The following is a 27,286-nucleotide window of genomic DNA, read 5'->3' as shown; positions in this document are numbered from 1 at the left end:
CAAGATTTAATAATAAAAAAATATATATTTGTTAACATTTTTGTTACTTCTGAACATTGAGAGACAAAAAGTTGATTTAACTTTGTCATGAATTAATAATTTGAAAAATAGTTTGACATCATTTGAAAGCTGTAAAATAAACAGGATGCTTCAAAAGAATTAAAACAAAATGTTTTGAAACTTCTATTGTACGTCTACTCACTCTGTAATTCAAAGGAATGAAATACACATATTTGCATCAATGAAAGTGACACAATTTGAATCCAGATGCTGACGACCCTCAATTCTGCTTCTTCATATTTAGTGTAAATCCAAACAGCAACGCTCCTGAGTTTGTGTCCCACGTCACCTTCAGTCCGCTCAGAGCAGAGGAATCATTTCCATAGAGAGGAGGCTTTGCATCGTCAGCTGATCCTCCACTGAACTGAGAAGCTTTATAGTCCTGTGACTCCAACTCTGCAGGACTCAGACCCGTCAGTCGACCACAACCACCATGACTCTCATCACCCTCCTCATCTGGACGCTGGCCTGCTGCAGCTTCACAGGTTCAGTCACTCAGCAACATTTCAGACGTGATGCGCTGCCTGTTCTCTCTCTTCACCTCCGCTGATTAATGTATGATTTGTGTTTGTGTGCAGGATGCAGCGGCCAGATGACTGTGACTCAGCCTCCAGTCGTGACATTTACTCCAGGATCCACTGTCACACTGACCTGTAAAACCAACCCCAGTGTTACAGGTAATTATTTGTCCTGGTACCAGCAGAAACCTGGACAGGCTCCCAAGCTTCTTATATACGATGCATCAACTCTACATTCAGGAACTCCCTCTAGATTCAGTGGCAGTGGCTCTGGTTCTAGCTTCACCTTAACCATCAGCGGTGTTCAGGCTGAAGATGTTGGAGATTATTACTGTCTCGGTTATGAAGGCGGTGGAGTGTCCACACAGTGATTTAGAGCCGTACAAAAACCTCAGTCAGTTTGACTGAAGTGAAACTGGTCTGCTGCAGCTGCACAGAGAATAACTGGTCCAGTGAACACAACACAAGTGTTCAAGCAGAGCGGCAATGAAGCTAAACACAACTGAAACAAACTCGCAGTTTTAAATGTTCAGAAATCTCCAAACAAAGCCCCATGCAACCCACTTTGTCATTTTAGATTTTGAGTTGAAGACTAGAACGTCTAAATGTGTGTAAGATGAGCCAGAGATGGTGGAGGGGGGGGGTTGAACATAAACTTTATTACTTCACTATCATTTACGTGGATGCACAGGTCTGCACTTTTTAATTTTCATGATAAAATATTTGTTTGAAGATTGTAATGATGTGGTTCATGTGTTTCTTTGTAGGGGGGTGTTTGGGTCAATGTAGGCTCCCCAGGTCCCTTTTGCCTGAGGCCCCAAAAGTCCCTTGAAACGCCCTTGGAGTCCCACAAATGAGTTTTCATGGTGATTCTCTGGCGGAGCAGTGAACGCTGCGTTGACCGGCCGAGTTGCACGTGTTGTAAACGGAGCTGTATCGTAAAAAACCTGCCTCAACTAGTTGCTCTACAGAATGAGTTCTAACAGAACACTACAATAAACACAGAGAATATATACGATGTATTATAAAACATATTAAGCTCATACAACCAGCACATCCTGCAAGTTTAAAACCAGAATAATCTGACAATTGTGGTTATTTATCAATTTCAGTTGATGACTAAATGTTGCCAGATATTTATTTATCGACTTTAAATGTCATTTAGATTCAGTTACACTTCATCAAATAGTGATATGATGATTATTATAATCACACATTCAAAAGTGTATTACCATTAAGCACTCACACATCAGAACATGGATGGAACAGAATATCTAATTAACTCTTATGCTAAATCTGTAATTTCCCTTTAATTTCTCAGGTTTCATTATAAACTTTTACTTCTGTCACTTATTGACAATAATATGAATTATGAGGAAAGTCCTACAAACTACTAATGTGATACTTTTGTGATTTTCATCATTTTGTTCAATGTTCAACTCAGAAGTCAGAAACATGGTTTTCATGCAGATCCACACAAGAGAAATTACTGTCTAAGTAGAAGTAAAACACAGATTTACATTAATATCTTTTGCCGCTGAAAAAATAAAACAGAAGCAGATGTTGGTGATGATACATTTTATTTTAGTAAAGTAAAAAATAGAAATGTGAAAAACAAATTGAGAACATGAAATATTTATTCTTGTTTCAAAAGTAGCACAATACAGCATTGGACTGTCATAATGAGTTGAAGAAAAGACATGAAGACATGCAGAGCTGCAGTAGAACACATGTAAATCACACAGACCCACAGTAGAGCACAATGACTCCATCCGGTCGTCTCTCTACTCCGAGCAGCGGTCAGGGTCCAGGGTTTGAGCGACAGGGCTCTGTCCGGTCAGACTGGCCTCACAGCTCACTGAGCACGCCTTCCTCCACTGCTCTGCAGGGAGGCTCATGGTGCTGCTCCAGCTGTAGTGGCCGCCCCCCCCCCAGGACCCCCGGGCTGTGAGACACCCCTGAGGAGCTGCTGCTGCCCCTCACCTTCCAGCCCAGGCTCCAGGCTGAGGGGAAGCCCCCGCTGGCCAGACACACCACAGTGGCACTGCCCTGCTGCAGCTCTTCACTGGAGGGGGGGAGGACGGTCAGGGTGGGCCGCACCACACCCACTGGAGGAGAGAGAGGGGAGAAAAGACAAAGGGATGAGGATGAAGGAAAATGACGTACAGGTGATTTCTTGTATGTTATAAAATGAAACAGAAGAACTTCTACTGTTGAACATCATTCACTCAGTGTCAGACCATCAGCCGCAGGGTTCAAGTGTCAATGTGGCTGAGAAGGTTCACTGATAATGATTATTGATGATTATTGAGGACGTCTTCACGTCTGTTTCTCAACGTGTGACAGTGAATAACTCGTCCCTGAGATGATTTTCTTCTGTTTAAACTCACAGAGCTGAAACACTGGTGTGAAAACAGTTCAAACCTTTGTCGTCTGTTTCTTTCACTTCCTTTTCACCACATGAAGCGTGAACACAAAGCTGAGCTGCATCTACTGATAAAATCCTGTTTGTGTTCAACATCTGATTTTTGTGCCAAAATATGTTTGATCAATTCAAACTTAACATTTTTAAACAGTTTATGATTTAGTTTGAAACTTGAGCAAATTCTATTTTAAAACGTTTTAAACATGTGAATAAAAATCATCATTGTACATGAAAATAGATGAAACATTTGTTTTAGTATGTTTCTATAAATGTATTAATTTACATAAACTGATTACGATCAATAAATATTGATCTGCATTTCTTTTTCTCAGGATATGAGATTACCTTAGATTGATAAAAATTCAACAAAATTATCAGCCAGTCAATCTCTGAACTTGATCAAATTCTTGTTCATTATTTGATAAAAGTTATAAATGCACAAAGTAAAAATCTCTGGTACTTACAGTCAATGTCGAGTTTGGTTCCTCCACCGAAAGTGTTCCACAGTGATACAGACTCATTAGGTGCTCGTACAAAAACCTCCTGCACCGTGAACAACAGTCTGTCCACTGAAGAGTCACTTTGTTCTGGTTAAACTACACAATTTACACTTAATATTTATATTGAGCTAATGTGACTTGAAATTTCATCAAGATTTAAAATAATTAATAGAAAAAACTTATGAATTTTTCTTACTTCTGAACATTGAGAGACAAAAAGTTGATTTAACTTTGTCATGAATTAATATTTCTAAAAAAAAAAAATTTGACATCATTTGAAAGATGTAAAACAAACAGGATGATTCAAAAGAATAAAAACAAGACGTTTTTTTTAATTCTATTGTACGTCTACTCACTCTGTAATTCAAGGGGAATGAAATACACATATTTGCATCAATGAAAGTGACACAATTTGAATCCAGATGCTGACGACCCTCAATTCTGCGTCTTCATATTTAGTGTAAATCCAAACAGCAACGCTCCTGAGTTTGTGTCCCACGTCACCTTCAGTCCGCTCAGAGCAGAGGAATCATTTCCATAAAGAGGAGGCTTTGCATCGTCAGCTGATCCTCCACTGAACTGAGAAGCTTTATAGTCCTGTGACTCCAACTCTGCAGGACTCAGACCCGTCAGTCGACCACAACCACCATGACTCTCATCACCCTCCTCATCTGGACGCTGGCCTGCTGCAGCTTCACAGGTTCAGTCACTCAGCAACATTTCAGACGTGATGCGCTGCCTGTTCTCTCTCTTCACCTCCGCTGATTAATGTATGATTTGTGTTTGTGTGCAGGATGCAGCGGCCAGGTGACTGTGACTCAGCCTCCAGTCGTGACATTTACTCCAGGATCCACTGTCACGCTGACCTGTAAAACCAACCCCAGAGTTTATAGCAATAATCATATGGCCTGGTACCAGCAGAAACCTGGACAGGTTCCCAAGATTCTTATATACTATGCATCAACTCTTAATTCAGGAACTCCCTCTCGATTCAGTGGCAGTGGCTCTGGTTCGAGCTTCACCTTAACCATCGGAGGTGTTCAGGCTGAAGATGTTGGAGATTATTACTGTCAGAGTTATCATAGCGGTGGAGTGTTCACACAGTGATTTAGAGCCGTACAAAAACCTCCCTCAGTTTGACTGAAGTGAAACTGGTCTGCTGCAGCTGCACAGAGAATAACTGGTCCAGTGAACACAACACAAGTCTTCAAGCAGAGCGGCAATGAAGCTAAACACAACTGAAACAAACTCACAGTTTTAAATGTTCAGAAATCTCCAAACAAAGCCCCATGCAACCAACTTTGTCATTTTAGATTTTGAGTTGAAGACTAGAACGTCTAAATGTGTGTGTAAGATGAGCCTGAGGTGGTTGTAGGGCGGGGGGGGGGGGGGTTCAACATAAACTTTATTACTTCACTATCATTTACGTGGATGCACAGGTCTGCACTTTTTAAATTCTGATTTTATAATATTTGTTTGAAGATTGTAGTGATGTGGTTCATGTGTTTCTTTGTAGGGGGGTGTTTGGGTCAATGTAGGCTCCCCAGGTCCCTTTTGCCTGAGGCCCCTAAAGTCCCTTGAAACGCCCCTGGAGTCCCACAAATGAGTTTTCATGGTGATTCTCTGGCGGAGCAGTGAACGCTGCGTTGACCGGCCGAGTTGCACGTGTTGTAAACGGAGCTGTATCGTAAAAAACCTGCCTCAACTAGTTGCTCTACAGAATGAGTTCTAACAGAAAACTACAATAAACACAGAGAATATATACGATGTATTATAAAACACATTGAGCTCATACAACCAGCACATCCTGCAAGTTTAGAACCAGAATAATAAGACAATTGTGGTTATTTATCAATTTCATTTGATGACTAATTGTTGCCAGATATTTATTTATCGACTTTAAATGTCATTTAGATTCTGTTACACTTCATCAAATAGTGATATGATGATTATTATAATCACACATTCAAAAGTGTATTACCATTAAGCACTCACACATCAGAACATGGATGGAACAGAATATCTAATTAACTCTTATGCTAAATCTGTAATTTCCCTTTAATTTCTCAGGTTTCATTATAAACTTTTACTTCTGTCACTTATTGACAATAATATGAATTATGAGGAAAGTCCTACAAACTACTAAAGTGATGCTATTGTGATTTTCATCATTTTGTTCAATGATCAACTCAGAAGTCAGAAACATGGTTTTCATGCAGATCCACACAAGAGAAATTACTGTCTAAGTAGAAGTAAAACACAGATTTACATTAATATCTTTTGCCGCAGAAAAAATAAAACGGAAGCAGATGTTGGTGATGATATATTTTATTTTAGTAAAGTAAAAATAGAAATGTGAAAAACAAATGACATGAGAACATGAAATATTTATTCTTGTTTCAAAAGTAGCACAATACAGCATTGGACTGTCATAATGAGTTGAAGAAAAGACATGAAGACATGCAGAGCTGCAGTAGAACACATGTAAATCACACGGACCCACAGTAGAGCACAATGACTCCATCCGGTCGTCTCTCTACTCCGAGCAGCGGTCAGGGTCCAGGGTTTGAGCGACAGGGCTCTGTCCGGTCAGACTGGCCTCACAGCTCACTGAGCCCGCCTTCCTCCACTGATCTGCAGGGAGGCTCATGGTGCTGCTCCAGCTGTAGTGGCCGCCCCTCCCCAGGACCCCCGGGCTGTGAGACACCCCTGAGGAGCTGCTGCTGCCCCCCACCTTCCAGCCCAGGCTCCAGGCTGAGGGGAAGCCCCCGCTGGCCAGACACACCACAGTGGCACTGCCCTGCTGCAGCTCTTCACTGGAGGGGGGGAGGACGGTCAGGGTGGGCCGCACCACACCCACTGGAGGAGAGAGAGGGGAGAAAAGACAAAGGGATGAGGATGAAGGAAAATGACGTACAGGTGATTTCTTGTATGTTATAAAATGAAACAGAAGAACTTCTACTGTTGAACATCATTCACTCAGTGTCAGACCATCAGCCGCAGGGTTCAAGTGTCAATGTGGCTGAGAAGGTTCACTGATAATGATTATTGATGATTATTGAGGACGTCTTCACGTCTGTTTCTCAACGTGTGACAGTGAATAACTCATCCCTGAGATGATTTTCTTCTGTTTAAACTCACAGAGCTGAAACACTGGTGTGAAAACAGTTCAAACCTTTGTCGTCTGTTTCTTTCACTTCCTTTTCACCACATGAAGCGTGAACACAAAGCTGAGCTGCATCTACTGATAAAATCCTGTTTGTGTTCAACATCTGATTTTTGTGCCAAAATATGTTTGATCAATTCAAACTAAACATTTTTAAACAGTTTATGATTTAGTTTGAAGCTTGAGCAAATTCTATTTTAAAACGTTTTAAACATGTGAATAAAAATCATCATTGTACATGAAAATAGATGAAACATTTGTTTTAGTATGTTTCTATAAATGTATTAATCTACATAAACTGATTAGGATCAATAAATATTGATCTGCATTTATTTTTCTCAGGATATGAGATTACCTTAAATTGATAAAAATTCAACAAAATTATCAGCCAGTCAATCTCTGAACTTGATCAAATTCTTGTTCATTATTTGATAAAAGTTATAAATGCACAAAGTAAAAATCTCTGGTACTTACAGTTACTGACGAGTTTGGTTCCTCCACCGAAAGTCCACCACAGTGATACAGACTCATTAGGTGCTCGTACAAAAACGTCCTGCACCGTGAACAACAGTCTGTCCACTGAAGAGTCACTTTGTTCTGGTTAAACTACACAATTTACACTAAATATTTATATTGAGCTAATGTGGCTTGAAATTTCATCAAGATTTAATAATAAATAAATATATATTTGTTAACATTTTTGTTACTTCTGAACATTGAGAGACAAAAAGTTGATTGAACTTTGTCATGAATTAATATTTCGAAAAATTGTTTGACATCATTTGAAAGATGTAAAACAAACAGGATGCTTCAAAAGAATTAAAACAAAATGTTTTTAAAATTCAATTGTACGTCTACTCACTCTGTAATTCAAGAGGAATGAAATACACATATTTGCATCAATGAAAGCGACACAATTTGAATCCAGATGCTGACGACCCTCAATTCTGCTTCTTCATATTTAGTGTAAATCCAAACAGCAACGCTCCTGAGTTTGTGTCCCACGTCACCTTCAGTTCGCTCAGAGCAGAGGAATCATTTCCATAGAGAGGAGGCTTTGCATCGTCAGCTGATCCTCCACTGAACTGAGAAGCTTTATAGTCCTGTGACTCCAACTCTGCAGGACTCAGACCCGTCAGTCGACCACAACCACCATGACTCTCATCACCCTCCTCATCTGGACGCTGGCCTGCTGCAGCTTCACAGGTTCAGTCACTCAGCAACATTTCAGACGTGATGCGCTGCCTGTTCTCTCTCTTCACCTCCGCTGATTAATGTATGATTTGTGTTTGTGTGCAGGATGCAGCGGCCAGGTGACTGTGACTCAGCCTCCAGTCGTGACATTTACTCCAGGATCCACTGTCACGCTGACCTGTAAATCCAACCCCAGTGTTGTAAAATGTAGTTCTGTTGATTGTATGTCCTGGTACCAGCAGAAACCTGGACAGGCTCCCAAGCTTCTTATATACTTAGCATCAACTCTATATTCAGGAACACCAGCTCGGTTTAGTGGCAGTGGAAGCAGCTCTGACTTCTCTTTGACCATCAGTGGAGTTCAGAGTGAAGATGCAGCAGTTTACTACTGTTATAGCGGACATGTAGTAAATGGAGCGAGTGTGTTCACACAGTGATTTACAGTCTTACAAAAACCTCCCTCAGTCAGATGCAGAGACATGAGCTGTTACAGCAGGAAGAGAGTGGGACACAGACCAGTGAACACAGAGACTGACAGTAACCTCACCAAGCACAACAAACACCAATTTATTTAGAGTTCTGAATGAATCATTTGAAAATAAAATTTAATAAGATCTAATGATTACATTTACATTCAAATTTACGGGCAAATATTGGCTGTTAATTATTTATATCTTTGGTTTTGTTTCTCTTTCATTCAAGCATGGTTCCAATATTCATAAAACGATCAATAATATGTCATAATTTTTCTTACAAATTAAAAGAAGTAGTAGAAGTTATGTTTACAAGCTTATTAAAATTCCAAGATATTCATTCTGCACAGAGGAGGAATATCAAATGGCGTTTTAAAATCATGTAAGAAGATTAAAGATGAAACAGTTTGTTGTGTTAAGCATCAGTACAAACTTTATTAGAAAAACCTCATTCGAGAGCATCACAGTTTATTAATGCTCAGCTCCACACTGTGCAAACCCCTACAAACATTCTTGCACCTAAGTTGAATGTCTGGTTTGTACTTGCATTTTCTTCACCTCACACTAGAAAAACTGTTTCAAACTGTGTTTTTTCTTTCCAGGATCAGTTTTCAGTGCTTCTGTGACTCAGTGTCCTGCATCCAAGTCTCTCTGGGCTGCACAGCCACTACAGGCGTTGATGATGATCTCAGTTGGTACCTGCAGAAACCTGGTAATAAGTAGACGTGGTCACAGTACGCCAGGTCGCTTCAGCAGCAGTGGATCAGAACCTGAATTCACTCAGAAAGGCAGGAGTTCAGGCTGAGGATGCAGGAGATTACTGTATCTCTGAAGTGGGTGCCACTGATACAGAAACCTTGAATCAGACCACGTACAGTTTGTTGCAGCTGTGAGTTTCTGCAGCAGACCGTGACATGAAGGACTGGTTCACTGAGCACACTATCGCTTTAGAGGAGGAAAGTAACCAAAGTGATATTAACATTTCTTTCTACACTAAATACATCTTATAAATAGTTTCTTTACAAAATGAGGTCTCACAGAAATCTACAATAAACATAGAGAAACGTGTACTATCGACGAATAATCAGTATTCCTCAAACTGGTTTATTTATTTATTTATTATATATTATTTATTTCAATTAAAGTCTAAATTAAGTTAGATATTTCATTGACCACCTTTTATTGTCCTTCACTTATTGGCTTAATTTTTCATACATATATTTAAAAAATATATATATTATAAAGCCCTCATACATCAAACAGTCGGACAAACAAACTGCGAATGTGATCGGTTTGTGATTATCTTAATTTTGTTGAGGTGTATTGTTCAATGTTCAACTCAGAAATGAAATTATTATTATTATTGTTGTTATTATTAATAATAGTTTTGTTTTATCATTATATTTATGATAATTCTTATTGTTATCATTAATACTATAACTATGTTTTTATCATGTAGAAGATAGTTATCATTATTTTGTTGTTATTATTATACTCCCTAGTATTATATACTAGTATTGTATATATATATTAGTGTTAATAATAATAGTATTATTATTGTTGTTGATATGATTATTATTATTATTGTTATCATTATTATTATTGTTTTTATTATGTATATTAGAGTTGTTATTATAATACTCTTTGGTGTCTTTTAACTTGAGCTGAGTGCAGTTCATGTTTCCCGCCTCTCTCATTTCCGCGTTCTTTGGGGAACCTTGTGTCGCGGAAACAAAGTCTGCAGCGATATAATAAAATAAAAAAAACACGTGACTCCGGCTCTCCCTCTTCCTCCCATCAAATAAAAACTGCGGTTCTGTCTCCGAACAAAGTTCCTGCTCGGTTACGGTTTCTCCACGTTAACGCTTCTCCGGAGTTTAACTCCACTCGCTCCTCTCGCGTAAAAATGAGCGAGCAGAGCAGAAACGCAGTGAGAACAACACTTCAGCTGACCTGTCTGCTCCTGGGCGTAAGTGACACTCCATTACTGTCTCTGTATGTCCAGCTGCTTTTATTCTTGTCCAGCTCTGACAACAAGCTTTCATAGGCCATAAGCTAGAGAGAGAGAGAGAGAGAGAGAGAGAGAGAGAGATGTAACGTAATGTAATGTAATGTAATGTAATGTCATTTCCTGGAGAATCAAAGCCTAAACCTAACCCAATCCTTCACCTAACATTAAAACATGTCTTTATCTTAGAATTTGATGATTTACATAACGGGGACTTGGTTTTATCCCCACGAGGAAGACAAATCCATATAATGTGATTTTGTAAAGAGATTTAGGTCCACACACACACACACACACACACACACACACACACACACAAACACCCACACACACACACACACACACACACACACACACACACCCAATTAGCCTATTTAATTCTCTCTGCTTTAAAAAAAAACCTCTTAATCAGGCATCTGATTGGGTTTCTGTCGTGACTATTTCAGTTTTCAGACTATTTGAGTTTTTGGATAAAGCTACTGACACTACACAAACCACAGGGCACACACACACACACACACATACACTCTTGTGACTGCTTGGGAAATTAACGTTGGGCCTAGTGTTTGACATCATCAGTTAATACAGACACAATGCATACTGTGTTGAGTTTTACTGAATAAAAACAACAAAAAAAGATTAGTCTTTAATTTTTTATTTTTTTACCTCACCAGGTGCTGGGGTTGGTGATGGGCTTGAGCGGAGTCTATCTGCTGATGAAGTACTGGCAGGGCAGCTTATGTTTTTCGAACACCTACATCACCATGCCAGCGATCCTCACCCTTGCCAGCGCTGCTGTCCTCGTAGCCAGCGGGTGCCTCGGCTTGTGGCTGAGCCTCAGGGATTCCATCTGTCTGCAGGGCCTGGTAAGGTTGTCAGTGTATGTGTGAATCAGGGCATCTGTGTGTGTAACAGTCTTTGGGCTGTATATAATAAAGTGTGTTCCTTTCCACTCCAGTTTGTTTATCTCCTCGTCGTGGTCTTCTGTCTGGAAAGTACGGCCACTGCGTTGGCTTATTTCCATTCTGTAAAGGTAAGATAAACATCAGTTAAGTTACCAGTGAGTCGTTTGGTGAGTTCATGTGCATTGCACTGGAGTTTTTATAGTTTGTGGATTATTTTGTTCCAGATTTATTTTATGTCTTTTGCCTTTTTGTTTAGCTGGATTCAGAAACAGCTTCCCTCAGTGGAGTCTTTCAGAATTACACAGGAAACAGCCACGACCCCAGCTCTCGAGCTGTGGATACTATGCAGGAGCAAGTGAGTGTTCAGTTCAGTTATTGTAGGCATCCACATACCCCTAGCATGTTTGTGCTAGTGGGTGAGTTTTGTTCATGAGCGAGGCGGAGATGGAGTGTGAAATGGACAGGTGGGTCTGTGTATCATCAGCAGTAATGCGAGCATTGTACCGGACCATTTTGGTGAAGAAGGAGCTGAGCCGCAAGGCACAGCTTTCCAGCAAGATAACAAAAACAAGCAGCCAAATTTAGTTTTCTCCGTTTGGTGGCATAAATGGCACTTACTTATAGCACTTTGTAGTTTTGCTTTTTTTAAGAAATTGTACTTTCTTGATTCTTGTTGTTCTGGGTTTGTACCCTCATGGTTGAATGCACTTATTGTAAGTCGCTTTGGATAAAAGCGTCAGCTAAATGAAATGTAATGTAATGTAATGTGGCTAAGCTCAGCCTTAGAGATAGGGTGAGGAGTTCAAACATCTGGAGGGAGCTCGGCGCAGAATTGCTGCCCTGTGACATTGAAAGGGGACAGTTGGGTTGGTTCATGCATCTAGTCAGGATACCTCCTGGCTGCCTCCCGCTGTACGAGAGCCTCGGGTAAACCCAGAATAGCCGGAGGAATTACATATCCCATCTGGCCTGAGAACATCTCAAAATCCTCAAGGCAGAGCTGGAAAACATTGCTAGAGATGGTGATGTCTGGGATACCCTGAATCGCTACCTCCACAACTTGAGCCCAGATAAGTGGACAATGGATGGATGGATGGTGTAAGTGACTGGGTATTTTGTGTTTTGATCCTCGTTAGTTGCAGTGTTGTGGTGTCCATGGCTACAGGGACTGGTTTAAAACCTCCTGGTTCAATCGCACCGGTGAGCTAACTGTGCCCCAAAGCTGCTGCAACTCTACTTTCCATTCCTGCAATGGCACTGTGGAGCAGCCATGGCAGCTTTACACACAGGTAGAAATCAAGACAAGTTCAGCACTCATAAATATAAAACATACCAGCATGAATGTGGGATTAATCCCCTGTGTTTCTCACTCTTTCAGGGCTGCCAGGTCAAGCTGGAGAAGGCTTTACAGTTTGTGCTGAGTTTTATCATCTGGGGCCTTCCGGTGGTTTTTCTGGTCGAGGTGCGAAACTCTTCATCCTGTTTTTTCTGTACACACTTGGTTCGTCGTTAAAGTTCCCCTTTAAAAACCATTAAAACAGCCAGGGTTTGTGATGTCACAAAGAAACCAATCCTGCTAACTTGTGGGTGGGGCTCCTCAACAAACATGTTGAATATATAAGAGGAAAAAGCTTCATATGTCTCCTCTAATTATTCCAGTTTCAGAAGTTAATTTCCCTGTAATTAACCAGAATCCTCCTCTCCTTTCTTTTTCTCTTACCTTGTAGGTTGTCGTTTTAATAATGGTGGCACAGCTGATGAGGGAGCGACCATTCATGGAATATCACATACTGGGCAAAAACTGAACTGCACTGCACAGATCCCGTCACGTCTGTCTATTGTGACTGTTGTTAAATGATTGTTTCTTAGCTGCAGACACTCTTGTGAACTCACCTACCCCACTACTGCCAATATATATGTGTATATATGTACACTACAAAACCTGCCACATGAAATTAGGTTAAAGATGTTACGCACATGATGCAGTTGTGTTGTTGATGATGGTTTATGGAAAGCAGTTTATTGATTTAAACATGAATGCACCATTCAGTCTATAGGCTCAACACTGTAGCATTATATTGCTGAGTGGTGATCTTTCACATCTTAGTACTTTTAAACAAATTAGTGTGATATGACGACTTGTGTTCATGTGCAATGTTATATTGTCTTGACCTTGATTTTATTTCTTTTATTATTGTAGACACTGCACTTTTTCCACTGCTTCTGTGTGTAATGTTATTAGAGAGAAACAGGGACATTTCTGAGGGAAATTAAACTAAAACATCTTTACAGCATTGACCACAATTTTGTCTGTTGCGTGGTGTATGTAAAGTATGTAGACACTAATGATGTGACAAGTATGTGAACTGCTACAACACTTGTAGTGCTCTCTCTCACATCCCTGCGCTTGCACTCAAATAGCCCGTGCTTGTGCTTAGATTCTCTGCGCTCCAGCTTCAGTTTTTCACTCTGTAGAGGTTTGGTGAAGGAAGTACAGTAACATTTTAATTAAGTAAAAGTACAAAGAAAATGGACAGAGAAAATGTACTCGAGTAAAGGTAAAAGTAACACAATAACTTTTCTGCTTGAGTAAAAATACCTATAATACTTGCTATTCTAACTTGCTATGATATAATTATAACTATGTCCTTGTACAATATGTCCATGTTCTTGCATGTCTTATGTGTTGTACTACCTTGCTGTAGATACAAATGGAAATGATTGAAGTTGTGACTTTTTGCAGCGCACATATCCTCACGTTGATGAAGACGTTTTCTTAATTGCACATGTTTTTTTCTATTTGCATGTGTTTTCTTAATTGCAGTTTGTTGAGCTCTCTCGGTTTGGGGACAAATACAGTTTAAAAGATGAAGTCGAAGTATTCAAAGTAAAAAGTATTTGCACAGTGTGGCTGGGTCTTGGCGCCCACCTATGTACCCACCTATATCTAAATTATTACTTATTTTATATATTCATAATGATAATGATAATGATAATAATAATAATAATAATAATAATAATAATAATACAAATTTGAATATGTAATGCAATGCTTTGTAAAAATGTACTCAAGTAGAGAGTACACATATTCGCTGATATATGTAGTAGAGTAAAAGTACCTGAGTATAAATCAACTTACATAAAGTACAGATACCTTAATAAGTAAATGTACGTGGTTCCTAATAATCTGACAGGTGAGCGCAGACCCCCGGTGGATGTTGACCTCCCCGGTACCTCTGCAGAGGCGTGGCCGGGCTGGAGCGTTCGTGACGGGGCTCATCGCGCAGCTCCTTCCTCCGCTTCTCCGCTACGTGAGGTCGACTCGGAGGGAGGCGAACGTCGTGAAGAAATCATTTTAAAAACAGGGAGACGAAGGCAGAAAGCACCACCCACTCCCCCCATCAAGCTGGTGAGATGATAAAATGGCGGGTTTATCTCCCGGTTTCGACGTAGTGTGATATTTGCCCGTTGGCCGCCGCGTCGCTCTCGCGGCCCTGCGGGAGCCATCGGTTAGCTTAGCGGCGGCTAACGTTAGCCTACCGCGGCCCCCGTTAGCAGGCCGTTGGGGTTTTGGGCGCGGGGACAGAAGCACAACGACCCCGGCGCTTTCCAAAAATAGCGCCACGGTGCTTCGCGTTAGCTTTTCCGGGAACCGGACCGCCACGTAGTCTGTCGTGCTACCGCGTACGCGAGCGGGTTGTGTCGGTGGCTTTGCGTCAATGATTAAAGACCAGTATCCGCCGTGTTGTGTTGTTTTTTTTGTTGTTGTTGCTGAGCCTGGTTGTACGTGTGTCGCCTTTTCTAATCCGACCGGAGCGAGCGTGCAGCCGCTAGCCTGCTAATGCTAATCGGGCCTCTGCACGTTTTTTCCGGGATGGAGAGAAGCTCAGGAGCGCAGTGAGCTGCAGATCGCCAATAAAGGGCTCACCTATCTTTGGATGTTAAACTGTTTGTGTAGTAAATCTATTTCTACTGTAAATAATCATTAGTGGCCCAAAGTTTTAACGTCGTCCTGAAGCTAATGTCGCATTTGTGTCCCGGATTTCAAGTGCTGTGCTGGGGCGACTCGTCCAGGTAGAGGTGGATCAGCTCACAACAATTAAAGATCATCGTTCATCTCAAACATCACACCACAGCCATGTTTTCTCCTCATGTATCACGGATCAGTGCTTCAGAAATGACTGGTTGTCTCTCAGTGCTATTCAGCTTTTGTTGTCATCCAGGATTATATTGTCTCATGTCGCTTTTGCAATTTGTGACGACTATATTTGATACAAAGCACTTTGAATTGATGTTGAAATGTGCAATACAAATACACTTTGCCGGGCCTACCCTTTTGCATATTGAATGTTAAAGACTATTTGCTTTAAATTCAGTTTTGTCAGGGGGAACTGAACATTGGAAAACACTGATAGTTAATTTGCTGTCTTCAGCATCATCCTGATAGTCGGACATGACTTATTTACAGCTGAAGCCTTCGTTCTTCTATGTTAATGTTAAAGTTCTGCACATATTCCGCTCATTTTAGCTCAATACTGTGATAATGCTGATCACCGTGATCATCTTTGGTCACTAACAGGGATTTTCATCTCGAGAATGTGTTAAAAAGTCTTAATTTTGTTTTGAAAAAGCCTCTCGTCTGTGTATGTCTTGCTTTACCCAGTTTAACCTATGACTGATCCCCCTTTTCAACTGTACGGGTTAAAGAGAGAAATGCCCAAACTGCAGAGCGTACAAGCGAGCGTTTGTCTCGTCACATGCCAATCATTTCATAACGGTACCAGCTTCCTACACATCTGGCTCATCCGTGCAGCAGATGTGAGAAATGAAAAGCTGTCAAGTAACGTCCTGAACGTAACATGCAGAACATTATGTAAGCATTTTCAACCTTGTAGAACTTATTCTCGAAGAAACGAGCCAATAGTGATTTAAAGACCGTTCCTGTGTCCTGGTTTCTGACAAGTAAATCAGAAAAGCCCATTGAGCTAAATGGTTGTTGTCTGGATATCCCACCTGAAGTGTGTATTTTCTTTGTCATACATTGACTGAGTTTTTTGATTTCTTTTTTTCTTCTCTGTTATCCCAGCCTCAGGAGCAGTGAAGTGTCTTAATGGCAGTTCGTCGAGGACACATCAAGTACTTGAAAGTGAGTATGAGATGCGAGTTTCCATTACAAACCATATTGGTTTGATCAGATGTTCTGGTCAGGTGTTGGACAAAGAGTTGACTCCTCATGTCCTGTTATCCTGTTTAAAGATTTAACTTCATACTGTGAATTAGACGGTGAGATGGCATTAGGAGAAATCAAAAAATAAATATGCATGTCAGCTCCCACCAGCTTTGCCCATGTTTACTGTTTGAATACAGGACTCTCATTCATCCTCTTAGGCGGTGGATCTTACCCACCAGAATACACAATCACAGCCCTTCTCCTGCATGAATGGACCTCTGTCAGCTTGACCGCCATACTTGTTCCCATTTCAAACCTGATCCCATCGCAGCCACCAGTAAATGTATCGACCACGACACCCGCATTTTGGGGAAAACGGAAAATTTAAAAGTTTAATGAAGCAATGTTTCGTTCTGGCTCTGGGAAGTTTATATTGTTTACTTAACTAATCTCAGATCCTTCAGACTAGATTGCAGTGCGACGTGACGTTATCTGTTACTTAGCTATAGATGGCTGTGACTCAGGAGGTAGAACGTGTCAGCCACTAACCAGAAGGTTGGCGTTGCGATCCCTGGCTCTCGAAGTGTCCTTGGGCAAGATGTTGAACCCTGATTTCTGAGCCGGCAGTGTGAATGATGTGTGATAGAAACGCAAGACACATAGTAGGCACAATTGGGCCAGAAACGTTTTGTGTGTGGCCTTTATGTTGGGTTCCTTAACAGTTAGTCTGGGTCCGAACTAAATATTCAGTTGAGTTGTTGGTGGTTTAGAACGAAACCACCATGGCATTTTAAATTCTCTTGTTCCAATTTTTGTCATTGCAGCCCATTTACACACTCGCCATCTCTCATTCAGACTCTTTTTAAGAACATGATAATGACAAGAAAGTCAAAGTATTGAATAGCAAGAAATAATATCAGCTTTAATTCCTTATTTATGAATGAAGCTGCAGCGGTACCTGTGTTGGACCAGCCGACTGCAACTTAAAGACCTCCCCTCTAACTTTCTGAATCTGCTCCTGCCGATCGACTGATGATTTTGGGCTTTTGATTGATTTAGACTTCAGATGGAAAAAACATTTAAACATCATTTCAGATGAAGATTTATTAAATGGGAGGTTTTAAAATAGCATGCACCTCTTGTTGTGTTATTGTACCCACTGTGTGCTCTGGTTTCCGTATCAGTGATGTAAAGGGGTTGTTTGAGGTAGCAGGGTGGACAAAGAGTATAAATTGTAGGACATGACTGTTCACTCTATTTTCACTTTGTGCTGCTGCCAGCAATTGAGTTTGAAAGTAATTAGTTTGAATTGATTTCCTGTATCATCTGCCCTTCTCGTTTTGCATGTGTAGGTGTACCACAGGCAGCTTTTGGGATCGTGTGCCTTTTTGTTTATTTATATTTTTAGAAAGGCTTCTTGTAATTTTTCAATTTGAACGTAAGCTCTGCTTACTCTGCGTGCTTACCTTGCTTTGTGTCCTTTTTTTCCGACCCACCTGGCCGACTTGCAGGAGGTGTATGACATGTCGAACGGTTATGAAGACCACATGGGAGGGGACGAGGGGAAGGACGCCAAGACCAACCTGATCGTGAACTACCTGCCTCAGAGCATGACGCAGGACGAGCTGCGGAGCCTCTTCAGCAGCATCGGGGAGGTGGAGTCCGCCAAGCTGATTCGAGACAAAGTTGCAGGTACGCTACGCTCTGAAGCGATAAGACCTGTGACAGATGAGCTCGCCGCTTAAACCAAGATTTTGTTTTAAATGGCAAAGGTTTCCTGTTACACACTTAGCAAATAACAAGATACAATTTGTGGCAACAGCCTCTGAGTACATCAGTGGTGTTCCAGCTTTATGACTTTTGGTTTATCCCTCATTTTCAAATGAATTGGTCTTTACTGGCAGGATATATTCTACAGAGGTGTTTCCTGACTCCTTTCTTCTTTGATTTTATAAAGTAACTAATTTCCCCAAATATCCCACATTTATTTTCCTGCTTGAGTTGGCTCCTAGTTTCTCTCAGCGTTTCACCACCACAGACTTGTTTTTATTTATTCCAACCAGCCCAGCGCTGTTTAACTGTAGATGGTTTTGTTTGTTTGTTCAGAACTAGCATGCAATGTTAAGATTTGTTTTTGTTTTTAAATATTTATTTGTTTGCAGCTTTTTTTGAACGACAACGTTTTTTTGTTTTGTTTTATTGTTTTCCTTTTTTTTTCTCTAGGCCACAGTTTAGGGTACGGATTTGTTAACTATCTTAACCCTAGTGATGCAGAAAGAGCTATCAGTACACTGAATGGACTAAGGCTACAGTCCAAAACTATCAAGGTAACGTGCAATAAGGTGTTCTACAATTCTCAAACCAAAGATGTCATGTCATATAACTCTCCTGTGGCTCCTGTGCTGTCCGCTAACTAGCTAGAACATGTCAGCCCGAGAAAGTGATACTGCTTTCACAGCTCACTTACTGCCCTATCTGACATGTCTGTTGAGTTTGACTTTAATTTTACTTATTTGATTTCATACATATATGTATTTGAAGTACCTTTTTATCAGTTTTATTTCATTTTTTATGTTGCTGTAATGTTTCTTTATGCTTCTGACTCCACTCATTTTTGCTCAGACCTAAGACTTCATACCCGAAACTGTTTTAGTGATCGAGTTTGTTTTTTAATAGTTCTTTAAGTTTTTAAATAGATTTAAAAAGTGTTTATTTTAGTAAATAGACAAAACTTTTCAGATGATTGTAACTAATGAAACAATCGATATACCTGTCCATGTAAATTCAAATAAGTTGTTTAAAATGTCAGTAGTTTGATAGATTTAATTTCTTGTACTCTTTTTGTTACTTTATGTTGTATGTGTGTCTCAGAGTTGTAATCGGGGGATCGTTTGCTCTTATCACCAGGTTTCATTCGCACGGCCCAGCTCTGATACAATAAAAGATGCCAACCTGTATATCAGCGGTCTCCCAAAGGCCATGACCCAGAAAGACGTGGAGGACATGTTTTCATGTTTTGGGCACATCATTAACTCCCGAGTACTTGTAGATCAGGGTACAGGTGCGACAGGTGAATGACTTCCTTGCTTTTGAAAATAACAAATATTTTTAGAAATAAAAAGTAGCCACCAGAAAGCAGCTACACTGAAATGTAGGTATGCTCCTTGTGCAAGAATGGGCTGTCACCAGCTGCACTCTCGTCCCCAGGTGTGTCCCGCGGCGTGGCTTTTATCCGGTTTGACAAGCGGGCGGAGGCGGAAGAAGCCGTCAAGAGCCTGAATGGCCAAAAACCACCGGGGACCGCTGAGCCAATCACAGTGAAATTTGCCGCCAACCCTAACCAGGCGAAAAACACGCAGCTCATTTCTCAGCTCTACCACAACCAATCCCGACGCTTCGGGGGGCCCGTACACCACCAGGCACAGAGGTTCAGGTGAGGCATGTTGTGACATTGAGTAAGACCTGATCTTTTGCAAGTCATATCCAAAACCTAAATAAACTTACTGTGCACTCAAGAAAATAAGGAAAAACATTTGTTGAAAGAAGCATAGTTATTTTATTTTTAATAATACTATGCTTGATTGTAGATATATAACAGGATTAGTTTCTGCTTTAGAGCCAAATGAAGATTCAACGTTTGTAGAGCAGTGATTAACAAGCTCCTGGATTATGTATTCGTCTTATTCCAGGTTTTCCCCCATGAGTGTCGATCACATGGGTAGCATGGGAGGTGTCAGCGTCCCCGGCAACTCAACCTCCGGCTGGTGCATCTTCATCTACAACCTGGGCCAGGACGCCGACGAGAGCCTCCTGTGGCAGATGTTCGGCCCCTTCGGCGCCGTAACCAACGTCAAGGTGATCCGAGACTTCAACACCAACAAGTGCAAGGGCTTCGGCTTCGTCACCATGACGAACTACGAGGAGGCGGCCATGGCCATCGCAAGCCTGAACGGCTACCGGCTCGGAGACAAGATACTGCAAGTGTCCTTCAAGACCAGCAAGGGCCACAAGTAGAGAGAGCTGGACAATCAGGTGTAGAGGAGACGGGGGGGAGGGAAACGACCTGCACCAGGCTTTTATTTGAGAGAGCTAAAGTACGAGTTTGAGAAGTCTGGCACATCTGTTTGGGTTTTAGTGTACTGCGAGTGAAATGAGACTCTTCTGCACCTTTTGTTACTGGTCTAAGGCTGACTTAATGTTTTTGTTTGTTGTTCTGTTTTTTTTTTATCTTTATTCTCATGCTTGTGGCTTGAGGACACTCAGTGGGGTTTTTTTTTTTTTTTAGGGAGAAGATGTTGAGTGCAAAAGCTACCCAAGATATCTTCAAGATAAAGTTCGAAAAATTATCTAAAAATCTGAAATACTGTCAGTATCTGTTGCATGTTTAACTGTGGGGACTAGAATAAAAGAGGCAGGCGATGGGTGCACTGAAAATCCAGAAGCATAAAGAACGACCTGCAAATAGTTTTCAAAGTGTCTAAAATTTAGTGTGACAATTTAGAATCTACAGACGGGGAAACCATGTTTGGCAATGAGCTGGTGGTTGTTTTCTTTTGGGGAAGCAGTGTTTTGTCCTGGATCCCCATCAGAATTAGAAATAGATGCCTTAAATGATCATCCAGTGACGCAGACTCCACAACCACTCACCGTCTGGAGTCAATCTAAAACAAAAAAAAGCAAAGCACTTTTAATCAGTCTGTTCTAGGTTTCTATGAATATCAGTCATTGTGATGTTGATCTGCTTTTTCTCACCCTCCGACCAGATTAACAGTTTAAAACATGACGAGTCTTGGAGGGAGATGTTTTTTTTGTTTTAGTTTTTTTGTTATCCCTGTGTAAATTGTCTTTTTATTCTAAGTTGCATCGCAGAAGAATCCTGTGAAAATGATGAGTAGGGAATTGAAATGGACCAAAGACAGGGAGAGATTTGATCCTTAAACCCCAGAGCAGATTTCCACGAGGTAAAAATCACACCTTTATTTTTATTTTATTTTTAAGGAGGTACTGAGGTTATATCTGATGCTGACTGAGAGCAACTTCATTCATGCTCAGTTTGCCGTTCTGTTTTGTTTTTACTTTGATTTTGAGTTATTTTCTTTTCCTTTTTAGAGCTATAGATTTTTATTCGTTACAATGTAAGTTACAAACTTGTTTTAATGAGTGCTCATCTCAAATTTGGAGAGAGATTAATGGCCTTTGTTAATGATTACAGTTTAGACTTGCTTTTCTTTTTCTTCCTTTTTGTTTTGGTTGTTTCACTTTGAACATAAACCATTAAATTTTATTTCGTTTTGCTGAAAGTTTTGTTTGTTTCTTTGTTTATTTCTTTGTTTATTTTTTTTCGATATGGTTTGCAGTTTTCTTTTTCTTGTAACAAATCTGCGGCACTGATTAACAAAACAATCCCTGGTCCAGCAGTAACTTAAGACTTATGGTGATTTCATTGGAGACTTTGGGACTTCAAATTGTTAATTGACCAATCTTTAGTTGAGATATGGTGATTATGACTGCACAGACATTTGAAGGAAAATGATTGTCCAGCAGACATTTCATGAAACAACATTTCGGAGGAGTTAAGTATTAAGAACAATTGAGCTGTAAGTGGTCACTTTAGGTACAGTTGTCTTCAGCAGCTGCCGGTTGAATGTCGCGGTGATGTTTTTGTCATCTGGCTCAGTAACTGTAATATGTGGCTGTTTGGGCAGGAAAATGTTCGATTCAGACATTTAGAGTCAAATCCACTTGCTTGATTTGCCGATGCGAATTGCACTTTTCTCATATTGTCCATCTAGCAAAGATTACTGGCATAAGACTGCTAATTTTTTTTTCTTGTGATGCCTTTGTCTTAGTCTTAGTCTTATCTCTTTCTCCAAGGTGGAGAATCGGCATCGGTACTGTAATTTATCATTTCAGATTTAACCTGACCACAGAGGAACCACTCGATGGAGCTACACGTAGCAGATGATTCCTGGAGACAGTTCCTGCTCACACTTTTTAGGATTCACTTTTAAAACCATTATTTTCCCAGCAATAATACACCTGACACTTCATGAAATGCGTATTTAATCGATTACTTACAGGATATATTCTATTACCATCACAGCTTCAGATTTTGGTCTTAAAAGTGCTTTTGATTTAGTATTTTTCGTGTTGTGTGTCAATCCTTAACTTTGTGCAATACTTTGTGACTTGTTCGAAGCAGGCGATAGGAAATTGTTGTAGTCTTGAACTGTCATGTTTCATGATTTCTTTTTTTTTTCTACTGACGTTCTGGTACTGTTTAGTTTTCTCAGCAGTCTTGTTGGATTTGCATGAAAAGATGCAAGTGAATTTTTTTTTTTTTTCAAGGGGCAGTCGGAATAAACTGCATTCCGCCTTAATTCTTAAGTGGATTTGGTGTATTTTACATCAGAGGAGCTGCAAACATTTATTTGGCAATGTTTGTGGTTACGTTTGTTGGAGTGTTTTTAACAGATTATTGTTTGTTTTTTTGTGGGGTTTTATTTTTTTGCTTTTGAACGGACACTAAATTGAAGTCCATTAAATGTCTTCTAACATTGGATCATTTCAATAAAAACATGGTGCAATAGCATTGTTGTAAGATGACTATATTACCTATTGTTACCCATGTTAAAAAAAATCCTTGTCCCGCCCGTTTGTACGGATCCACGCCCCAAATTTCCTGCCCGGGTTCCATCCTTCCACCAAGTTTTGTTAAAATCCTTTCAGTAGTTTTTGTGTAATCCTGCTAACAAACAACCTCAGATGGTGGTGACGTGTCCTCGTGTTTTCTCCTGCAACCTTCAGTACCATCAACACGGAATAATGTGTTTTTCTGCAGAACCTTTTATTGATTTCACCAAATGTTGAAAAGAGGCGGGGGAATCACCTGAGTCTAAAAAGACTAGTAAGGTGGTCTGATGTAAAACCCCATGAAGAATCACAGAACCGTCAAGTATAAAATATTTGCGGACAAGTTATGTAGTAGGAAAATAATAAAGGACATCTCTACACGTGGGCAGGGGAGAGGGAACTGAATTCCAACCCAGCTCTAACTCCCAACTCCTCAGCCACATCCACATCCACCATGAATTGTCGGGCTTTAAAGAGATATTGCTCATTTAAATGTGTTTTTTGAGTTGTAAAGTAAATAATGTGACTGTTTTTTGATGAAATACATTATAAGCAAATGTTTGTTTAAAAAAAAAATCTATATGTGTTGAACGAATGTGGTCCTCAACTTCAGACGACGTTTTGTTCGAAAAGTGCTGCCAATGGAGTCGTTACTCATCGCCAGACAATGTAGATAACTTTTAATATTAATATTACATGACCACAACTTGAAATGGCAAAAGCTGCACATTGTAACTGTTTACAGCATCTTTTAGTGGTCAGTCGTGACTCTTCTAATCGCTCTCGAATGCCTGGTAAAGGCAGAGATACACTGATCTGAAGCACAAGATAAAACAAGTTGGAGCACGGCAAGTTTTTATTAGAAAACAACACAAAATCAAACGCACGATGTATAAAAACAAATATTCTTGAAGTGACTTCTTTGTACTATAATGTAAATATGTTTTGTGAGTGTTGCTTTAATAACTATCAATAGACAACATAAAGGTTCACCTCAACAAAATGAATGTGAGTCTCATCTTTTACTTCCTGTTTGCTTTCAAGTCAGTCAGGCTCTCAGTTTCATTTTCAGAACTGAGAGTTAAGGCAACTCAGAACCTTGACTTAAATCTAAATCTGTAGTCGAACCTCATTAGAACAGGCCCGCTGTGATCATCTAACTGATAAACACGAATCATGTAATGCATGTCGCTGCAACACATGTCTGCAGGTGCATTTGTACAGTAGTTAGATTTCATCTGAAACTTAATGCGTCTCCTCACAACCCGTCATCCAGTCACAACTGAATAGAGACACACACGTACAGTGAATGTCAAGTAATGGAGGGTTATTTTTTGTTTTCGGCATGGCACAGGCAAAAATCCATTTACGCCGTCTAACTCCGACACCAACACACTCAATCTTTAGTCTCATTTAGGATGGAAACCCAACTTGGATTGTCAGGGCCTCGGACGTCAGCCCCTTCCATCCTGAGAGGTGAATCTCCGTAGAAGGCAGTATGACTCGCTGTCCGTCTCGTGGAAGCGCCTCAGACTTGGCAGAGGTTGTAGCAGGCCACAGGCTTCTCCAGCACGTTGTCTCCGTCCACCTCGAACACGTAATCGCAGCGGTGTGTGATCAGAGGGGCATCGGACAGCGCCACGCTCTGATTCCCAAAGGAGATCACCGTGTCTCTCTGTGTGGGACATGCAAACAGCCACACAGTCAGTTAAAGTTGTGAAAGGTTGTTGTTTTTTGGGGAATTGGATAATGAATCAGGGCTTAAATCAAAAGGGACATTGAAAGTTTCATGGCTATAAAACTGGAAATCATGCTAAATACAATGTCTATGTTTATTATTTTGTAGCTGGCAATCACATATGCAACCATTCTGATGCATATACAGATAAACGTGGAGTCATGGATTATGTGACAGTAACACACAGTTACACACATGTTTAACTACAACAACTGAAACCTGTCAAAATACCTGCCTCTAAAATCACGACAGTATTATGGCCATATGTAGAGAAATTCTGAGATTTCAAAGAATTAAGTCGTAATATTACAATAATTATAAGCAACAAGATTATAAGCAAATAGATCCCATGCTTTCAGAATTCTACTTCTTCTGGATTCAAAATGTTAATTTCTATTCTCTCTATGAAATCCCTTTGAATTTAACATTAATTCATACACACATTCCCTATTTTTTCCCCTGTGGCCCTAACACTCCATTGTATAAAATGACAAAAACCTTCTTTTACAAAAACATATTTTAAGTGTAGCTGGACTTTTTTGTTTGGTCCGTGACCCATTCACTAACATGGAGAAGGCAGAGTTTATGACCTATGCAGCCAGCCACCAGGGGACGATCAAGACGTTTTGGTTTTACTGTAGGGAAGCTGTCATGTCATCCATCTTTGTGCACAGTCTATGGTACAGCCTTGCAAAGACACATGCAAGACTGGAGACATAATTTGCTTTGATAGTTGGTTCATATTTAATCTTGTAGAATAAATACTTCATATATTCAGGCAGTTTTCAGGAGCTTCATTTTGCAAATTTAAACTGGACCAATAGAAACTGTCCTTCTCACCCGTGTGGGGCCACCTCCGTTGTTGTCAGCAGTGGTGGCAACTTCTGTGTCGGTGGCGGCTGCCTTCTCAAAGTCCTTCTTACATAAATGAGCCATAATCCCAGCAGCTAAGGCATCACCAAGAACGTTGATCATCGTGCGGAAGCGATCGCTGTAAAAAGTAAAAAAAATGGAAGAAATCATTTACACACCGTCCCACCGAGAATACCCACCAATGCTCCATATGGCGTATTAACTTTCAGTGGAACTCACAGAACCCAATCGATGGCCACGATCAGCGAGATGTCAGCAGGCGGTAACCCCACCGAGGTCAGGACAATCACCATGGTAACCAGACCTGCTTGAGGTATCCCAGCTGCCCCGATGCTGGCTGCCGTCGCCGTTATACTGATGAGAAAAGAATCAAGTATGTTACACCTTTCAACAAACATGTCATAGCGAGTTCGGTGTCTATTCTCACCTAATGGTGACCAGCTGGCCAAAGTCCAAGTCGTACTCGTTGACCTGAGCGATAAAGATGGCCGCTACGGCTTCGTACAGAGCTGTCCCGTCCATGTTGATGGTAGCTCCCACTGGCAGCACAAAGCGAGCGATCTGCCGGTCCACTCCGCAGTTCTCCAGAAGACACTTCATGGTGATTGGCAAAGTGGCCGAGCTGCAGAGGAAGAAGAGAAAAGACGTGGAAGGAGGTACTCGCCAAAAAGACTGGGCCACGTCTACATGTCTGGAATATTAGAAATGAAAACATCAACAGATATATCTGCTCTTACCTGGATGACGTGGCCAGTGCAATGACAAGAGCCTGCAGCAGCCCTCTGATGAAGGGGAAGGGGTTTTTGCGGGTGAAGAAGTAGTAGAAGAGCGGCAGCAGGATGAGGCCGTGCACAAACAGACCGGACAGGACAGTGATGAAGTACATGCCCAGCTTCTCTCCCAGGTGGGCGGGGTCGTGCATGTCCAGAATCTTCCCGGCCACAAGGAACACAATACCGAAGGGGAAGTACCTGCACGGAGGAGCAGAGAGAAGAGGATGTGTTCGATGGCGTATCTAATCAACCCTTCCACATTCATTTAACTGAGATTTTTAGGGGGGGCAAAATATCATCGTTGAAATTTATAATATGTTAAACTGGCTGAACAGTTTATGTTGGATAATGTAAAAGATATTTTTTGAATGGTAAGAACTGTTTTTTCAAAACTGGTGTGGAAGGAGTTGGCTGGCCTGTCCTTAACCCCATCTAAACGCCTTTAGATTTAATTGGGACACCGGAGCCTTATCGTCCAACATCAGCAGCCGACCTCACTAATGCTCCTGTGGCCAAAATCCAGCAGCCAGGCCATAAGAGTGGAGGAAGTTATATCAGCAAATGAATGCACACGAGTTTGGAATGAGACAATCACCAATGTGAGCAGTGGTGTGATGTTGTAAAGTACATTTACTTTGTTATTGTACTTAAGTGCGTATTTTTCATGTATTTTCAGGAAAATCAACAAATATTGATCCTTTCTTCTCTACTACATTTTTACGAGTGAATAATATTTGGGTGGATGTCCACATACTTCATACAGTCATATGTTATACTGTACACTGTATAATACACAGTTTGAATGTACGATTATATAACAGTGCTCCTTGCTCCATTCACACAAATGTAA

The 27,286-nt window shown here is 40.7% G+C and overlaps 3 protein-coding genes, 1 pseudogene and 3 gene segments (V, D, J or C); 4 read left to right on the top strand and 3 right to left on the bottom strand.

Moving 5' to 3' along the window:
- Positions 1 to 247: 247 nt before the first annotated feature.
- Positions 248 to 964, top strand: LOC117759048. The segment is given in 2 exon segments: positions 248 to 545; positions 639 to 964. Coding segments are annotated over 2 exon segments (363 nt in total).
- A 1,233-nt stretch (positions 965 to 2,197) lies between these two features.
- On the bottom strand, positions 2,198 to 3,975 carry LOC117759046 (annotated as a pseudogene).
- An 86-nt stretch (positions 3,976 to 4,061) lies between these two features.
- Positions 4,062 to 4,625, top strand: LOC117759047. The segment is given in 2 exon segments: positions 4,062 to 4,203; positions 4,297 to 4,625. Coding segments are annotated over 2 exon segments (366 nt in total).
- A 1,190-nt stretch (positions 4,626 to 5,815) lies between these two features.
- LOC117759041 lies at positions 5,816 to 7,270 on the bottom strand (the record flags this gene model as incomplete). The annotated part of the segment is given in 2 exon segments: positions 5,816 to 6,362; positions 7,144 to 7,270. Coding segments are annotated over 2 exon segments (450 nt in total), but the record flags the coding sequence as incomplete, so codon positions are not given.
- Positions 7,271 to 10,056: 2,786 nt separating this feature from the next.
- Positions 10,057 to 13,550, top strand: tspan37 (tetraspanin 37). The gene is made up of 7 exons (XM_034581031.1): positions 10,057 to 10,305; positions 11,019 to 11,210; positions 11,303 to 11,377; positions 11,506 to 11,604; positions 12,386 to 12,538; positions 12,628 to 12,711; positions 12,977 to 13,550. Exons 1-7 carry the CDS (start codon positions 10,243 to 10,245, stop codon positions 13,052 to 13,054), a joined length of 744 nt encoding a protein of 247 aa, XP_034436922.1. The 5' UTR covers positions 10,057 to 10,242; the 3' UTR covers positions 13,055 to 13,550.
- Positions 13,551 to 14,450: 900 nt separating this feature from the next.
- Positions 14,451 to 23,011, top strand: elavl1a (ELAV like RNA binding protein 1a). 6 transcript variants are annotated; one of them, XM_034581028.1, is made up of 7 exons: positions 14,520 to 14,658; positions 16,336 to 16,395; positions 17,931 to 18,111; positions 18,643 to 18,746; positions 19,327 to 19,489; positions 19,627 to 19,852; positions 20,109 to 23,011. In XM_034581028.1, the coding sequence occupies exons 2-7, from the start codon at positions 16,360 to 16,362 to the stop codon at positions 20,431 to 20,433; spliced, it is 1,035 nt and encodes a 344-aa protein (XP_034436919.1). In that variant the 5' UTR covers positions 14,520 to 14,658; positions 16,336 to 16,359; the 3' UTR covers positions 20,434 to 23,011. The 6 variants fall into 6 exon arrangements, with proteins under 6 accessions (XP_034436916.1, XP_034436919.1, XP_034436917.1 ...); XM_034581026.1 differs by having other exon boundaries at positions 17,919 to 18,111; XM_034581029.1 differs by lacking the exon at positions 14,520 to 14,658 and adding an exon at positions 14,804 to 15,323.
- A 308-nt stretch (positions 23,012 to 23,319) lies between these two features.
- Positions 23,320 to 26,678, bottom strand: LOC117759043 (excitatory amino acid transporter 5-like; the record flags this gene model as incomplete). The annotated part of the gene is made up of 5 exons (XM_034581024.1): positions 23,320 to 24,727; positions 25,631 to 25,781; positions 25,883 to 26,017; positions 26,091 to 26,285; positions 26,401 to 26,678. Coding segments are annotated over 5 exons (906 nt in total), but the record flags the coding sequence as incomplete, so codon positions are not given.
- Between the last annotated feature and the right edge of the window lie 608 nt (positions 26,679 to 27,286).

This window comes from Hippoglossus hippoglossus, unplaced genomic scaffold (assembly GCF_009819705.1).
Source record: "Hippoglossus hippoglossus isolate fHipHip1 unplaced genomic scaffold, fHipHip1.pri scaffold_82_arrow_ctg1, whole genome shotgun sequence".
NCBI lineage: Eukaryota > Metazoa > Chordata > Actinopteri > Pleuronectiformes > Pleuronectidae > Hippoglossus > Hippoglossus hippoglossus.
This window is presented reverse-complemented; position numbering and strand designations above follow the sequence as displayed.